The sequence below is a fragment of the Madurella fahalii genome (genome assembly GCF_045866475.1).
Source record: "Madurella fahalii IFM 68171 DNA, scaffold_3, whole genome shotgun sequence".
Taxonomy (NCBI): Eukaryota; Fungi; Ascomycota; class Sordariomycetes; order Sordariales; genus Madurella; species Madurella fahalii.
The window spans coordinates 3,687,407-3,704,298 of NW_027263973.1; the positions used below are offsets into that span (position 1 = coordinate 3,687,407).

General features: G+C 55.8%; 5 protein-coding genes across 5 annotated transcripts; 3 read left to right on the forward strand and 2 right to left on the reverse strand.

Moving 5' to 3' along the window:
• Positions 1-470: 470 nt before the first annotated feature.
• Positions 471-1,582, reverse strand: MFIFM68171_06551 (uncharacterized protein; the record flags this gene model as incomplete). Its single annotated transcript, XM_071061971.1, has 2 exons — positions 471-1,341; positions 1,398-1,582. 2 exons carry the CDS (start codon positions 1,580-1,582, stop codon positions 471-473), a joined length of 1,056 nt encoding a protein of 351 aa, XP_070918072.1.
• A 488-nt stretch (positions 1,583-2,070) lies between these two features.
• MFIFM68171_06552 (uncharacterized protein) lies at positions 2,071-3,737 on the reverse strand (the record flags this gene model as incomplete). Its single annotated transcript, XM_071061972.1, has 2 exons — positions 2,071-3,561; positions 3,609-3,737. 2 exons carry the CDS (start codon positions 3,735-3,737, stop codon positions 2,071-2,073), a joined length of 1,620 nt encoding a protein of 539 aa, XP_070918073.1.
• A 1,094-nt stretch (positions 3,738-4,831) lies between these two features.
• On the forward strand, positions 4,832-5,820 carry MFIFM68171_06553 (uncharacterized protein; the record flags this gene model as incomplete). The annotated part of the gene is made up of 2 exons (XM_071061973.1): positions 4,832-5,234; positions 5,291-5,820. The coding sequence occupies 2 exons, from the start codon at positions 4,832-4,834 to the stop codon at positions 5,818-5,820; spliced, it is 933 nt and encodes a 310-aa protein (XP_070918074.1).
• A 2,448-nt stretch (positions 5,821-8,268) lies between these two features.
• On the forward strand, positions 8,269-9,225 carry MFIFM68171_06554 (uncharacterized protein; the record flags this gene model as incomplete). Its single annotated transcript, XM_071061974.1, has 1 exon — positions 8,269-9,225. The coding sequence occupies one exon, from the start codon at positions 8,269-8,271 to the stop codon at positions 9,223-9,225; it is 957 nt and encodes a 318-aa protein (XP_070918075.1).
• Positions 9,226-12,572: 3,347 nt separating this feature from the next.
• On the forward strand, positions 12,573-16,756 carry MFIFM68171_06555 (uncharacterized protein; the record flags this gene model as incomplete). The annotated part of the gene is made up of 3 exons (XM_071061975.1): positions 12,573-13,895; positions 13,958-16,511; positions 16,569-16,756. 3 exons carry the CDS (start codon positions 12,573-12,575, stop codon positions 16,754-16,756), a joined length of 4,065 nt encoding a protein of 1,354 aa, XP_070918076.1.
• Positions 16,757-16,892: the final 136 nt, after the last annotated feature.

Sequence of the window (16,892 nt, forward strand, 5' to 3'; positions counted from 1 at the left end):
CAAGCCACCCCATTACTGTTACTTAGGACAAAGAACAACGCCGCCGTTGCTCTGTGTATCATTGAGCCTCCCTTCATAAAGCAGCACCCAAAACAATTCGGAACTCGATTGTGGTGGTATAAGAAGATCGAGTTAGACTAGATATCAGTTACTCGACCAGCAACCCCTTCATGTCCACCATCTCGTCTTGGTATCTTCCCATCAGTCAAATTCCGCCGCGATCCTCCCCTGCGAGGATGCTCAGAATCGCCCTGTTGACGATAACTTCTTCCGCCCCGGTAGCGATTCCGTCCTGGCTTCGAAGCTTGCCTCACAGTTCCCATATCTCTCCAACATGGCCAAAGGGCTCTATTCAAACCAACCGCCGTAGATGGGGTATTCCGCCTGTTCGAGTATCGCAATCGCAAGATTCTAATCCACCCGCTGCTTACACTGACAAGTTCCTCTCTGCCCAGCCTAAGGCTCCCAGGTTATGCCACGCCCCTGTCCACATGGGCCACCACAACCACAGCCCTGATGACTTTCGTAGTGCCAAACCACCTAAACGTCTTCCTCGCCAATCTGAAGCCACCACCAAGCGAGATGCCGTATTTTGCCAGACTCTGGTCCTGACCGTCCAAGAATGCAACAAGGCCGGGAAACACCTCTTCTGACACATCTCTAAAGACCACAGACCCCCGTTCATAGCCCGAAGCCACTAGCTGCTCCTTGTACTCCTCTTTCGTCAAGAAGGTCTTCCAAGGACAGCGCATCAAGACTCCCACTGCCCGCGCCAAAATAACGTCTCGCCAATACGACGACTCATTCAAGAGCAAGTCAAAGGCCACCACATTCGCGCCGAGTTTCCGCGCGGCATAGTCCAAAATCGGCCTCCTCGACGGCGAGAAATGATACAGGCAGTCGAGCCCCAACAGCCATCGCTCAGCGAAGCTCTCATCCGCAAGGGCCTCGACGGCAGATCGTACCTGGTCGGGCCAGGCTTCTGGTTTCGCGGCGTCCATGCAGAAGAGGTTAAGTGGGCCCACCTGGACCTTCTCATCCGCCTCTGCGGTGGCAGCAAGCTCGCGGTCGACACGCTGCACCGCGATCTGCAGCTGGGCTGGGTTTAGCGTCAAGCCGACATATCCGAGGCGCCGCCTCTGCTGCTGTGTCAGGAGGCGCACGATCTCGCAGGTCTGGTCGCCGCAGCCGATGCCCAGGTCGAGGATGGCGAGAGATTGGGGTGGGGAGCGTGTGCTCTTGCCGCCTTGCTTGAGGAGCCCCGCCGTGCTGAGGACTTCGCGGAGGAGCGATGCGCATGCTTCGTCAAAGTGGCGGATGGGCTCGCCCGACGGTGATTTCCTGCACGCCGTGTCAGCTGCTAGAGGCATGGGAGAAACAAGGCAAGCCCTGCTGACCAGTAACCCAGATTCATCCACATTGAAGGTAGTGGTGTTGAGATATTGAGCTTCCAGTGGTCGAGGTCGTACACGTCTCTAAATTGCAAACAAAAGACGGCGATGGCGATCACCAGAATGAGAGTAGCAGCTCCTCCCGTCAAGAGTCCAGCCGCGAATTCTGGACTGTCGGGGAATGGGCCCATGATTGCGGAGTTGGCGTTGACCGCCTTCCGGTTCGTGGTGTGAACCGTGTGATGCGGTGTTCAAATAAGGATAGCTAGAAAAATGAACTCTGGCTGAGTTTAAGCGGTAATTAAATAAATGCGTTCCATCATCGCGACCGGATCTCTTGGAACGAGAATGTGTATTTGCCGGGGAAAAGTGATCTTCCAGTGCTACCTTACCTTCTTTACCGTAGTCGCAGTGGAAAACCTCAAAACTGACCCACTTTTCTAATATTTATGCCCCAGTTGGGTAAGGTAAGGCAGGTACTTAGGTAGGTAAGGTAAGGTAGGTTCCTTCGGATCGCTTCACGGTGCAAGTGGGCTAACAGAATGTAAAATCGGTGACATATCGAGAACCAAGATACGAAGTGTATTGCTATAGTTGTACGTATATACATCGCCACTATTGTACTACAACACCCACCAACAACACCCCCTGAGCTACCCAGGTTTCCCCGGCTCCCCCATCAAGCATCCCGCCAAGGCACCCCAACACCCAAATCCTCGGCCACCCTCATCGCCGAAACAACACACCCTTCCAGCAAGACCATCCCGTCCCAACACCACGCCCCCGCCAACCAGACATTATCCTGGCCATTCGCCCATCCCTCACCCCCGCCGCCGCTACCAGTGCTACTACTGCCGCCGCGCCCCATGATCCGCTGCACGACCGCCCGGCTCTCCACCGTCCGCAGCGTCCTCGTAAACCCAGCCGTCTTCAGCGCCCCCTTCCTCTCGCCCTCGCCCCCGGCGTCCAGCGCGCACGTGCTCACCACCACCCCGCTCGGCATGGTATGCAACGCTTCGGACCGCGACTCGGCGCCCGCGAAAAGCGTGCGGAGGGTGATGACCTGCGCCGGGTCGATTTCCGCGCCACGGTGGTGTTGTTGTTGGTGGTGATGGTGGTGATGGTGGTGATGGTGGTGGTGGTTGTGATGCATGCACGCCGCTGGCTGGCCGCGATAGTCCGTCTCATCAACAAGCGAATGGGTGGGTGCCAGGGAGGAGTAGGAGGAGGAGGGGGGGGAGGAGGAAGAGAAGGAGTGCGACGGAGCGAGGACCGAACTTTCCACCCACACGGTGGGGATCTTGTCCAACGCCGGCTGCAGCGGCCGGAAGAGGCGGCCGGCGACATCGGGCGACACGGCGAGCACCACGCGGTCAAAGAGCTCCTCGTATACCTCGCCGGCGGCGCCGCTCCCGGAGGTCGTGGCCTTGGCCGTGTCCTGCCACCGCACGAGGACGCTGTTCGTTGCGGGCTGAGGCACGACCTGCAGCACGCGCGAGCGCACCCGGATGTCCCCGATCCCGTGGGCCAGACGTGCTTGGACTTGCTGCACGCCGCCGCAGACGGTGTAATGCTGCTGGTTGTGGGACAGCTTGATGTAATTGACGAGATCACTTGCAGGGAAGGCGAGGAGCTGGGCGTGTGTGCAAGTGCTGACGCTGCTCATCAAGGGAAGGATGTAGTGCGTGATGTAGCGGCGCGGAAGCCATATCCTGTCGAGGTACTGGGCGAAGGTCTCGGGTTGGGACGTGGCGGGCTTGATGAGGAAGCAGGCGGCTGTGAACCAGGTGTGGCAGATGATGAGGTAGAGCACTTCGGCCATGTATCGCCACAGACCATAGTTGGATGGCCAGGGCGGTGGCATTTGGTGGTGGTTGGAGGCATGGATGAAATACCCTCCAGGGATGGCTGAAGCGGCCGCGGAGGGTGAAGGAGGCGCTTCTTGAGTGCTAGTATTGAGAACACCGGCCCCTGTCTGCTTCATAGCTTTGGCAAAAACAAAGAGGAAGCGAACGGGATGCATGGGCACGTCAAGATAGCGGTACATCCGATTGAGGTAGGCATAGTACCCGCCTGCAGATGCACGCATCGGTAGATCGACACGTTCGATCGTTCCCGTCTTGTGGCTCTTGACGGCGACGGAAGCCGAGTCGAACGAGAGCGTGTCAGCCTGCAAGCTGTAAGTAGCGGCTCGCGTCGGCCGAGGGAGCGGCCTACCTGCTCCAAAAGCGTCACGGCAAACCGTTTTCGAGCATCATTGTGGAGGAGATAAGCGGTGGTGAGTCCGGCCAAGCCGGTGCCGATGATGGCCACGCGCTCTTGGCGGGACTCGGAGGTCGCGTCCATTCTGCGGGTCGGCGGACAGGACCTTTGGTATCACTGAGGAATTGAAAATCGGGTTTGCTGTGGAGCAGAGCGGCGGTGTGCCAATATTTCGGTCTCCGCGCCGAGCCTCGGCTGGGTTGGGGGACCCACCTGAGTTCGGAAACCGAATGGCCGTGCAAAGGGACAGCCAAGACACCGGCCGGACCGATGTAACACGGGATCGTCAGGGTTAATGCGGAGTTTCCCCCTGAGATCCAAAGGTAAAATGTTTTCCTCAGCCGTGAAGGCACGCGCCTTGATCTGGATGTGAACGCTTGAGGTTTGGTGAGGAGGTGGGAGGCGGGAGGCGGACGACAAGTTCACAACTGACGCAACACAGTCACCCACCCAAGCACCATAGGACTAAGCCAGGCTCCTTGAAATTACGTTTACACGAGACATGCCTCGTAGAGGATGCCTCTCACTATCACGCGGCAGTTTTATCAGACATACCAATGACCCCAGCCAGGTAGAGAGTAGGACTATGCGAGCCCCGTTGACCATCAAGGTGTCAACCGTTCTGCCCGAGACAATGGTGTACAGCACTAGCAGGCCGGCAAAGCCCATTGAACTCATGTCAGTCGGTAATATTCACGAATGCGTGCGTACTAACCAAGTACCAGTATTAAGTATTAATGAATCTAATTGATGGGAAAAAGAAATAGAGAAGTAGTGTGATGTCCACAATGCCATACCAAACTTCTACAAAACTTGCTGAACAACAGTGACAACTCCCGTAGCAACTTTTAGTGGGCGGCAATCGGAAAGAGGGAGTCCAATACTGGCAATCAAACAGTATCTAAAAAGGGAAATGTACCATAACAGGAGGGTTACATAAATACTGACAGAGTGCACAGTGCACAAGAGCCAGGGTTACCGGTATATATCCCCACTCCACGTGAACGCCCCGCATTTATTTTGCTTGTAAATTTCTAGCTCCGCTCATTCCTGGCAAGGAAAAAAAAAAAGGAAAGAAAAGAAAAAGAAAAAAAAAAAAAAATTCGTCAAACCGCACCGCCCAAGGGGTGCCTAGATGGTCCGAACCCGCCAGCTCAAACAGAACTCGCCTGCCTGTCATGCTTTCCAACGCAGCATCTTTGGCCATCCTGGCCAGTTACATGATCACCGCCGTAGCTCTCACCGCTCGCTGCATCCGTGTCATACAGAGGCACCCGCTTCAAGCAACTCGGCCAAGTGCCGTTTCCTTAACTCTCTTTACCGCTCTCGCTATCTTCAGTCTCGCCACTACCTGGTCGTATATGTTCGCCTACTTCCGTTGGTCTTACTTTGACTGGGCCGCCAGCTCCTCAAACCTGACTGTGACTGATGCGAGTCAGCTGCGCTTGGGCGAGTGGCTTCGTGACACCTCATTGTTCAAGCAAGCCTGGTTTTCAGCCCTCGAGACCCCGGCTAGGGCATGGTGGACCCTTCAAATCTTTGGCTTCTGCGCCATTTGGAGCGTGATGCTTTCGGTTCAAGGTAAATGTGTACCTCCCAGTTAATATCCAGTCCCTATCCGCTGACCTGCCGAGCAGCAAGAAAAAGAGGTATTGCGCGTATCTGGGTCTTCATGCTACTGGGGCAGATTGTCGCCATTTCGTTTGCCAGCAACTTGTTCTTCCTCGCTGTGCTCGTGCACGACGCCGAAGAGGACAAGAAAACGCCGTCAAATGTGCGCAAGTTACGATCCCGATCCTCGGACACGGTCATCCTACTTGCAAATTTGACCATAACCATCCTGTTGTTCCGAAACCTCAACGGCCCTTATTTCATGTACCTCCTTCTCGCGCCGCATGTTCTGGCCTTTGCTCCAATCCTCAGGGACCGCTTGTCGCATAGCGGCACGCCGTCACACCAACTTCGCGAGCCATCCAAGCTTTTGCAATTCGGGATCCTTGCAACACTGGTTGCGGCGGGGACATCTCAGGTGTTTCGCCAGGGAGCCGATTGGCGGGTCATTCTAGCGACACTCCACGAACACCCAGCCGTGAGCAGTGTAGGGTGGGATGTCATTTGCTGCTGGGTGAGCTATACCGCATGGGCGCTTCTGAGAGACTCGGATTGAACATCATCCGCTGAGTCATGGAGAGCTAAGGTTGCCTTTCTAGGAAGCACACTAAATTCTCAAATGGTCATAACTTCATCAACAAACCAAGTAGGATGAAAATACTAGTATCATCGTCGTATACGTTCGTGGCCTGCCTATAATGATCACTGAAGCGGTAAGCCTAGTTTATATGACGATAATACCCAAGCACATCTCACACCCGGATCGCAACCCGAGCTTGGAGCAGACAAGAACAGCTACATCATCTCAATCGACTTCTAAACAACATTGTCATTAGTGTTATCACCATGCCTCTGCATAGCGCCCCACTGAAGCTTCTCACGTACAGGAACATCGTTGAGGTCGTTACCCATCTTAGGAACGTCGAGGCGGATTTGCCAAACCGAAAGGAGGCGTCAGGCCCGGGGGTGGTAGGGGCGGCTTGGGGGTCGGTCGGTTCTCTGGGAACATTATTTTAACTTTAGTCAATTCGCTATGTGAAAGGGGGACAGAATTGTCTAAGGAGAGTCGGAAGCAACGAAAGATACTGGGTCACGCTTCTGTTATAGGGCGGAGAAGTCTCTCCTTGCGCAGCAGCGATGGAGTGAGCGGCGCTGAAAGACATGCTGGGCGAGGGATTTGAGACTCGGCACGCCCAAGGAGACCTTGATGGGTGTGAACGGACGGTTTGTGTTCAAGTCGCTAGTAAAATAGGGACGGTTTTTGGATTCTGGGGGTTTGAGTCGGCCGAGTTTTATACGTGATTGGACGGAGGCGTCTAACGTACAGCATCTCCATACAATGTCTGTCTTTGAGAATGCCGCCGTACTTCTGCTCCGGAACCACTAGGCCTAACACGCAGATCCACGAAGCTACCGACATTCTTCTAAGGTTCAGGCGGCGTCGTTTAATGGCTGCAGTGCTTATCACGCATGCAACCATTGACCGAAATGTTTTTAATGCTGAAGTACTAGTATTCAGGTAATAGATAACCAATGCAATACACGAGCTTCGATAGGTTTTATAGCGGGCACCATGACCCATTAGGGGATGCCACAGCCCAAACCACCAGTCCTATACACGATGTACTAACGGTGGCGACTCGACATTGTAGTTGCAGTTCCGAGCATGACAAAAGTACGACAAAAGTACAACGCCCAAGCCACGGGCCATGCAAGTTAATCGTCCTATAAAGTGTTCGCCTCCAACCAAGCATGCTGCGTGGGAGCGACATGATAGGAAGCGTCACCCTTTTTCGACACCCCGTTTCCTGTGTCCTTCGGCATCCTCCACCAGAGTATCACGCCGGGCGATACCAAATCACCAACATACCTCCAGATCAAGAGGGAGTCCCTCTCAACTGGGACAAACACAAAGACGAGATACTCGATCTATTTGTGTCTCAGAACAAAACGCTGCACGAGGTGTTGAGATATGAGCACAATGCATAACTTCAAGGCGACTAAGTTGGCCTTCGTGGGAGCAATCAGACATTGCTAATGAATTTCATAGCCCCCGACATACAAGTATCGCTTCCAACGCCTCAAGAACGTGATAGGAGATAAAGGGCTTGTATGCTGCTTGGTTAACCACTGCCCAAGCAGGACAGTTATAATACCCTGATATAAACTTGTCCTCGATATTGGCCTGGGGAACAATGACCTTGAACTTCGTCTTATCCCTTTCCCTGGCAAACCAGGACGAGGGGCCAAAACGCGAACGCCGATACTGACCTTGACTCTCACCTATTGCGTATTCCAAGTGGCACCTGTTCCCAGTCTTCTTGAATGCTTCAAGTTTATTGGCCAAGCGATTCCAAGAATCCCCGCCGTTGGGAAAACGTGAAAGCCGCTGTAGAAAAATTCTAGAAAATGAACCATACGATACACAGCATTTACCGCTTTGTCCCACACATTATCTTGAACATCTTGTGGGAGTTCGGAAAACTCACGAAAAGATTTAGGGTGGCATTTTGCGGATGTGTCGATTCCAGCCGGCATGCTCTTGTCGTGACTAACCTGAAACGACATTAGATGGCCTGTGACTTAAGCAATAGCTCTATGGGAGACGCTCAAGATATCATTGGGGTCCTATCCCAAGGGTGTCCCTAATGCAATAGATCTGGTTCTCTAAGCCAACATATACAGTTGGACTATTAATTTATCACATAGCTGTATCCCCCGCCAGGCCTCCCAACAAAGGGGCTGTGACAACACTGTCATTAGTAACTTCGGTACTCAACTAAAGAGGCACGATTAAATCAGCATCTCTTTGTGCCCGAGGCTTTGTGTACGGTAATGTTGTATAGAACTAACCGAGCAAGCAATGCCTCACTATTCGCTGACCACTTTATAAAGTCTTAGGAAACGGACCTCACTTTTCCACACACAAAAGTAAAGGTACGTATACTTCAATACCGAACCAGCTAACCACCGAAAACCCCCGGGCGCGCTAATACTATAAACTATGGCCACTCAACATGTTGATCTAGTCCGCCACGAGGAAGCCGCCACTCTCGCAAATCGACTGATTCATTCCCTCGACCTGGAGATTGGCCTCGCGGCGCACGATCCACTATCCCGCCGTGTCCGGCTCTGCGTGCCCGGACAGTACAAACCCGTCGACGTACGCGCCATGCTCGACCAGAATGAGGGCCTGTGCAACGGCGACAGCAAGCCCGCAACAGACCCTGCGACCCAGTTCCTCGAGGACATCCCCGTCTGGGCCGCCTCCACCCCAAACCCCCAATCACTCAAAATCGATCCTTCCACCACAGTGCTCTGCCTCTCCAACCTCTCCGGCTCCACATTGTCCTTCGTCCCGCGCAACGCGACCCTCCCCAAACTCCTCCCGTCCCTCAGTGAGGTCCGGCACCTCGGCATCTCCTGGGATCCCGCCGCCTACCTGCTGCGGTGCAAGCGCTGCCATAGGCACTACGACCCCAGCGACCAGCTCCCCGCAGAGACGTGCCCTAAAAGCACCCGCAGGAACAACGACGATGACGACGACAAGAGCGGCGACAACAACGGCGGCAAAAATCCATGCGCCTTACTCCCCTTGGTCCCGGACGACGTGCTCTCCCTCTGGCCGGCGCACTTCCCGCGTCTCGAGAGCCTGTACGTCGTCGTCGACACGGACAAGCACGCGCACGACCTGCGGCTGCGGGACGGGCGGGAGCTGCCGGATGTGCTCCCGGAATCTGTCTTCCGGAGTCTACATGGGACCTGCTACGACGTGCTGGCCGACGAGGCTGCGTGGGAGGGGGAGATGGGCGGGGTGGAAGGGGGCCCGCGGTGGTTTGCGCGGGTGATCCAGACGAGGTGGTTGGAGGCGTGGGATGCGATGGGCAGGGACTCTGCGAGGGAGGTGCCGAGGTGCTCGGTGTTGGGGTTGGTGGAGCACGGGCGGGAAAGGTATTGCTAATTTGGGGCGTGACGAAGGGGTTTGTGGTGAAGCTTGGAGAAGCTGGTAATTAGATTGAATGCAGGTTTTTTTTTTCTTTTTCTTTTCTTTTTTTCCCTCCTCTCTGCGGATTTAGGGCTCGATATGTGTATTTCGTATCATACCTGGTGACTGAGTGCAGTGGATGGTTGGTATTTCCACAAACAACCCATGTTGGTAAGGGATCCCCCATCTACACATTGTGGAGGGGTGTACAGCCATGTCGTGTAACCACCCACTGAGCCGGAACAGGCTAAGACGGCCTGCAGCCCCTGAGTTTGATGGGGTCGCCCGCGATTCCGGTTCGGAACGTTACCTACTCTGATCACCCACCCTTGCAAGTAGTTAACGTATCAGGTCCGTGGCGGCTGCGTTGCACGAGAAACGAGTATTTTAAGTGAGATCCTAGGATGTTTCTTGACGCGTGGGCAGCACGGAACATGCGGCGGAACAGCAGGGGCCAACCAATGGTATCAATGGGAGGAGGTGATCTGCTGTTGCTCACTCACATTGTAGGTAATGGGAGCTGACTTCGATCTTTGACACGGGGCATCTTCTCTGGTATCCTGCTGAATAGGCTTCGGGTGTCACCCGGGAGGATCAATCCGCGGCAATGATTGAGCCACGTGACGTTGGGTAAACTGTCAACTGGCTTTGCGACGCGGCCCATTCTGCCGAGCTCTAGACATGAAGTAATCTCTTGGGTCCCTGTTAACTAGACCAACCGGAGAGACGATGCCCAGTGTTTGGAACGGACGTCGGTTGGAGTAATGGATGATCCGCCACGGGGATGCGGGATGCATTTTGGAACTTGATGATTCACGGTACCGGGTGCCAAAGCGGCACTGCCGGGCCCTTGCAAGGCGTCGGGTACCGGAACGTTTAGTGCAGACGAAATGCTGTTGGTGAGGAATCGAGGCAATGGAGGCGTCATACTGCGCCGCCAACGGATATTCCGACGCAGTGACCACAGGGATCCGGAGCGAGACGGGACCAGCCTGAATGGGCCTGCATCGCCCCAAATCCGTAGGTAATTACTTACATCATACCAACCGACCCTTACTCGACGCCCAATTTGTTTATTGAACCCAACATCAAAGTGTCTGCGCGGTAAGATCAGTCGTTCATGCGCGAAATGGAGCATGCATTGATTCATCGGTTGTTGCCGTTGCGACTGTTACAGCAGGGCCATCACCCTTGGTTGCCATGACGGAGAGAATATCGTCATCACCACTCAAGTTCTCCGTTGTCCAGTGACCAGTGACGACACATGTAATCGCGGGAGGTAATATTATCTGTGCACATAATGGGATCCGGTGACACTGGGTGAGGGATGACGCCATTGGGAAGCTTCACTGAGAAGTGTTTTGGGTTTTGGCTTGCCTCATAAGTAAACAGGCAAATCACCATGGGAGTTTGGTGATGCCCGTGCAAAAAGCGGGCTTGAAACGGGATGCGTCTGGGGCCAACCATCTCAGACTCGGAGATGGCTTGTCAGCCCTGCATATGCAGTGGAAACACCTGATCCGAGGATTGAAGGGGAGAGTAGTAGCCGCTATGAAGTTTAAAAAAAGCACCGCAGGTGTTTGCGATTGTGCGAAAGCGGAGAACGAATTTTATGGGCATCGCTTCTGACGATCTGCACATCGATGAATTCGAGGTCGCGGCTGGCAGAAAAGTGTGTGTCTGCGAACTGGTTCTGGTTGGACACTTTTCATGCATGTTTTGGGATGGGTAGTGGCACCGATCGCACATCGGAATCCGATGGAAATTTCCCTGTCAAATGTTAGCAGCCTGATTCTAGGTACTCCTTCGGTAACCTGCAGGAATCATACAGAAACGGCACGAACTAGCCAATGACTGCTCTTACCCGCCGTACCGTTGCTGTAAGGTACAATACCACCCAGTGCTTACGGATGCTCTCCTGAAGCGTCCCCATCGAAATTAGGAGATGGGTTCCGTGAAGTGCAACTTTGGGATCGAAGACGCGAGGTTGTTTTCGTAAACTACATCGCGGATGTATATGATATCAAATTTCAGCAAGGGGTGTGCGCTTCGTATAGGCTCCGTTTAGGTGTATTTCACAACTGTACATATATTACTCTAGCCCCTGAGGGTGCAATTTCTCCATCTGCGAGCCCGAGGGCTGTGTAAATTGACAAATCTATTGGGTAACATGACGCCAACTAACCGTATCTGGCTTAGTCCGCTCGCATTTCAGGTTAAACTACCGCCATATTTCCAGCTCGGTACACGCGGTGAACGAGGCGGAGATAGGTGAAATTGCAGAGCATGAAGAGCATAGGAGGAGAAAGTGGATAGAGATATCTCTGCATAGAACATTAAAAACGTAGATGGGAAAAACTGAAAAGAAATGAGAACGGAAAAGAATCGAATTAGGTCGGTGGGGCGAATTCCAAAAGAGTTTAGTGGCATCAGTTTTGTCAATCGCCACAGTTTATTTATGCGCAATGCTCTAAGAGATGCTGCTGCGGGGCTCCAATGACAAGGAAGGTGGGTTTCAGGCACACGCCGTCCAGGGAACCATCTCGTGCCTCTCTCGTGTTTCTTTGCATGGCGGTCTGCCCATTCTGGGCTTGGATGAGGCGAAATGTTTGTGGTGCGAATTCCCGATGACAGCATGGCACAGTTGCAGAACGCCGCAACAGGGCATCGCATCCTGCGTTGAACTGACTCAAGCCGTCGACACAAAAAGGAACCATTGCCCTGGGCCCAAGGCGCCATTTCTAAAATTCCCTTCGCCCCTTTTCCCTCGTTCGCGGCAATTCGAGGTTACGGATGCTCCATTGGCCGACCACTCAGAAACGCCCGTTATGTGTCGAGCAAACCCGAGCTCACCACAGTGACCCCCTCCTCCACCCCCCCCCAGCGCGCTTGGAGCCGTGTACAGTACAGTACCTGCTGTACCGCTTAAGTAGGATTGCGCTCATTAAAAGAGGCAGCGCACGACGCTAGCCATTCCCAACAAAGACTGCCACCGAAGAACCTGCTACATTCCCCTTACTAGCGGCTGGGAGCTGGCGCCTGCACCCACAAAGACGCTTGCTCGGCGTGTGGAGATTTATTGGGGGGCCGAGACGAATTGAGCCAAAGCTAGCGCTGCAGCGTTGAGCGCCGGCCAACGACAGCCCGGGGATCAATCACCACGCTCGGCTGATTGCCCGTTTCCCTGCAGTCACACCAACCCACATCCGTCTCGGCTTCCCCTGGGCTCTGCTGCTGTGTGAGCTCTCCCACCCTGTCTCGATTCGGCCGGCTGCTGCTTTGACAGAGCAATTGGAGCCGCCTCGGGGCACCTGCCCCTAGCAATGTCCTCCTCCCGACCTGCCGTCACACCTACGACCTCATCGTACCCTGCGTCCGACGCGATTTTTTCGACGACGCCGCCGAGGCCGCCGGGCTTCATTGGCAACGAGTACTCATCGCCATCGCCGCGAACCCGGCTCGGCAGCCGAGACGCCGGCAACCCTAGCTTGAGGAGCCGTTACTATCCCGACGCGATCGAAGCCGACTCCCCTGCAGGCCCAGCATTGTTTCCAACAACCCAAGAGAGGCACCCCTCTGCGCCTGCCGCCCACATCTCAGCATACGCCGCTTTCCCTCCCAACCCTCCTCGGTCCTCGTCGCTTGCCGCCAATCCTCCCCGCACCTCTTCGCTCCTCCCCCCGGTGAGCATCGCGACCGACCCGGCCGCATCACATGCCCGCCCTGTTCTCCGCGACCCGTTCAGCGACCCTCGGCCAGCGCCAAGAATACCCGACGCGGTGAGAGAAGCTGAGCCTTCGCACAAGAGGGGTCACTCGCGCTCGAGCAGTGCCGGCCTGAGCGACAGTCTCCGCAACCTCAACCGCTGGTCGGCTTCTACCGCTTCGAGCCGCGCGTCCAGCCTTGCCGCCTTCACTCGACGTGTGAGTGCCGACCTTCTAGGGGCAGCGCTCGGCTCACCGGGCAAGAGGTTGCACAAGAGCAGGCCATCGACATCCGGCGGTTCCCCCGGGTCGCCAGCCTTGCCGAGAACACAAAGCGAATCGCCGGCGCTCGCAGTCGTCCCGCCTCTACAGAGCCTGCCTCTCATTTCCACCGGCCCGTCGCTGGAGGACGAGGTTCTCGAAACACATGTGTTAGTAACATCTCAAACTGAGCAGCCACAGCTTGCTCAACAACAGAGCGGGGGTACGGGATTCTTCTGGGATGGTACAGCACAGCTCTCTGAAGAACGACCTGAACCGCCACCGCAGCAGCAGCAGCCGCAGCCGCCTCTCGCGCAATCGCAGCGCCCCGCCGAGACGCGAACAACAGACTCCACCATGCCCTCCACGCAAAATGGCCTGGCCAGAGGCCACTCACGCAGCCGGTCGACAGGGGCAAAGGGCAGCGCTGACACCACAGCTTCTACAAAAAGTCGGGATAAGGACCGTGAACGGGAGAAGGAACGTGATCGGTCTAGCAAGCCCCCATCCCAAAAAGCCATGTTGTCTAAAGCACTACAAAAAGCAAACACGGCGGTCCAGTTGGACAACGCGCAAAACTTTGAGGGTGCTAGGAGAGCCTACGCAGAAGCTTGTGCCGTTCTCCAACAGGTACTGTTACGGACCTCGGGAGAGGAGGACCGCAGAAAGCTAGAGGCCATCGTAAGTCCTCAGCCCCCCATCCCATGCCTAGTTCAATGCTTCTCACACATCCCCACCAACAGCACGAAACCTACCTCGCGCGAGTCATGGAGCTCGATGAGCAACTCATCGACTTGGAACCTGAAGGAAAGGAACTTCCCCAGCGCCCAGAGAGCAACGACCTCCAAGACGTGGCCGATAGGGGGATGATGGAGCGTGAATATTCCAATCACTACACAGCAGCGAGGGAACGGAATTATGGTGCCGACCCTGATATGCATCCCAGCTACGGAGCCCAGGCGTCGGCGACAAGACGTCCGTCCGATTCTAGAGCAACACTCAACATATCAAGGGACCCCAGAGAGGGGCCCACATCCTATCTCACCGAGCAGTACTCACTTCAATCTGCCTTTTCTAAGGCCAGATACAACGGCTCGACACTTCGACCGCCCATGGATGATGCGTACATGCCGCCGCCGCTGTCGCCCCGGCGACCCGTATCCCCAGCCCAACCAGCGCCGCCGCCGCCCCCCGAATCCGAGGGCCCTGAGATGGCGATGCGCTCGGATTTCTCCACGTCCGGCGCCCGCCTAGTAGCGAACGCCGCACCGTCAGGCCACCGACGGGTGAACAGCCATGAGTCGGTCTCGTGGCTCGATCCAATCGACGAGTCGGCATCAAGCGTATCTTCAGTTCACTCGCGGTCGTCTTCGAGGATAAGGCGGAAACACATACGAGCCGCGAGTGGAGCTACAGAAGCCGAGTTCGATGCTGCTTTAGACGATGCAATTGAGGCCGCCTACGATGACGGATACGAGCCGGAAGCCGAATATGTCGGGCACGTGTACCAGAACGCTCCTGGGAACGCGGTTGTAAGTACGCTGAGACGGGTAGAGTTAGCCCGCGAACGGGTACGCGAGTCCGAAAGAGAAGCGCTGGAACTGGCAAACGAAAGAGAGAAGAGATTACGGCTTCAACAGCAACTAGAAGACGAGGAGTACAGAAGACAAGAAGCGATTGGCGAGGACTTTTACGACGGAAATGACTCGGAGGAGGAAGAGAGGCTGCTCGAAGAGATGACCAGGGGGAACATGATTGAGGACTTTGCGTTTGGCAGACAGCCGAGGCCGCCGGTTCCACGGGAGTCCGACTCGAGCGGAATGACAAGCCGCACCTGGCACAGCTCGATGGGGTCGAACCCTCCGACCGCGACGACTATCCTTACCCCGGTAAGCGAAGATAGCATACCTCCTCATCCCTCGGGTCCGCTGCCGGCGTTGCCAGCGCAGAGTCAGTTACCGCCACAGCCGCAGTCGGCAGGCTCTCAGAGCTCAAACCAGAGCGTGCGAAACCGCAGGCTTTCGGGACAGAATCCGAAGCAGCTCAAGATCGAAACGACGAAGCTTGCGCCGGGTGCACCTCCAGCAACCACGGGGGGTGCCATCCCTTCTCAACCGAAGCCCGGCAACTACATTGTGCAGCAACGTCAGGCGCTGTCGGCAGGACCAAACCGGACTCTCGGGCCCCTTTCATCTGGACCAGCTCCGTCTCCAGCGCCAGGGGACGAACTGGATGAGGGCTCGATAGCGCCGATGGCCGTTTCCCACGAAGAGCAGCCTCGCGCCGGCACACCAGCTGTCGCACGCCCCAGCTTGCGGAAGAACTTTTCATCCTCGAGTCTGAAGAGCCTGAGGACCCGAAACGTCTCCATTTCGCACTTTGATGCCTCGGACCTCTCCCCAGGCACCCCGCTGAGCAACCAATTTGGAACCAGCGGTTCGTCGACACGTCTGCCCGCGATCCCGTCACTACCGATCCCTGCATCGACCACCAAGGAGAGGTCAAACAGCACTGTCGCTAGTGGGATACACCTGTTCGAATACCAGTTCCACTCGCCTGACTGCCCAGGGTCCCCGAATCCTCAAGTGCCTGACGCCCCTGTTGCGCTTGAGCCCTGTCCAAACGATGTCATGCTACGGCCATTCTGGCTCATGCGCTGCCTGTACCAGACGCTCTGTCACCCCCGGGGAGGCTACGTAAGCAACAGGCTGTTTGTCCCGAGGGATGTCTGGAGGGTCAAGGGCGTGAAGCTCAAGAATGTGGAGGACAAGATTGCCAATTGCGACCTCCTGACGGCGGCATTACAGAACTTGGCGAGGGTAGACACATGCGATGCCGACCTCGTACTTGAGGAGATGCAGTCGCTCGAAGGAGTGCTCGAGCAGGTGCAGGCAACGTTGTCGCGCAAGCTCGGTAGCGAAGTCGGGGTTCAGGGTTCCAGCACAATGTTCAAGGACGCCAATGCGGTGGACGGCGAAGCAGCCGCCATGCCGCGGTCTGGGAGTGTGGCTGGGAAAGGCAGCAGTTTCTCGTGGAGGCGGCTCCGCAGCAAGAACAGCTCGGCCAACTTGCCGGGCCTGGCGACGTCGTACGGGGGTAAGGGCGGCAGCGGCGGCGCGAGCTCGGCGAACCTGCATGAGACATCGGGCAAGGATACGCTGTTGGCGAGCTTACCGATGACGAGTCATCCGACAAGCCGACCGACAAAACGAGATGTGGGGAGCGTCTTCTTCACTGGGCCCAACGCGAATTACATGGCGTCGCTGGCGAAGCTTTTTGACGCCGCCCAGACGATCGGTAAGTGCACTAGCTACGGACTCGTCGATCCCTTGAGGAAACTAACACAGAGAACAGACCAGATTGCCCGTCAAGTCGAGGACCCCGGCCTACGCCATGCCGACAAGACGCAGGTCGGACTCGAACTGTGTACGCGGCACGCTGCCGAGTTCTTCGCGTTCTACATATGCCGCTTTGCGCTGTCGGACTTGTCTCTCCTCCTAGACAAATACATCAAGCGCGGAAGCGAGTGGGTGCTTGCGTAGTGCACCGAGTTGGTTCTGGTCCAACATTATTACCGTGGATTTGATCTGGTTCATTGTTGAAACAGTGCGGGAGGAAAGGCGGGGAGGCGGGGGAATCGGACACTGACAACAGAGGTGGAAGTGCAGAATGCGTTGG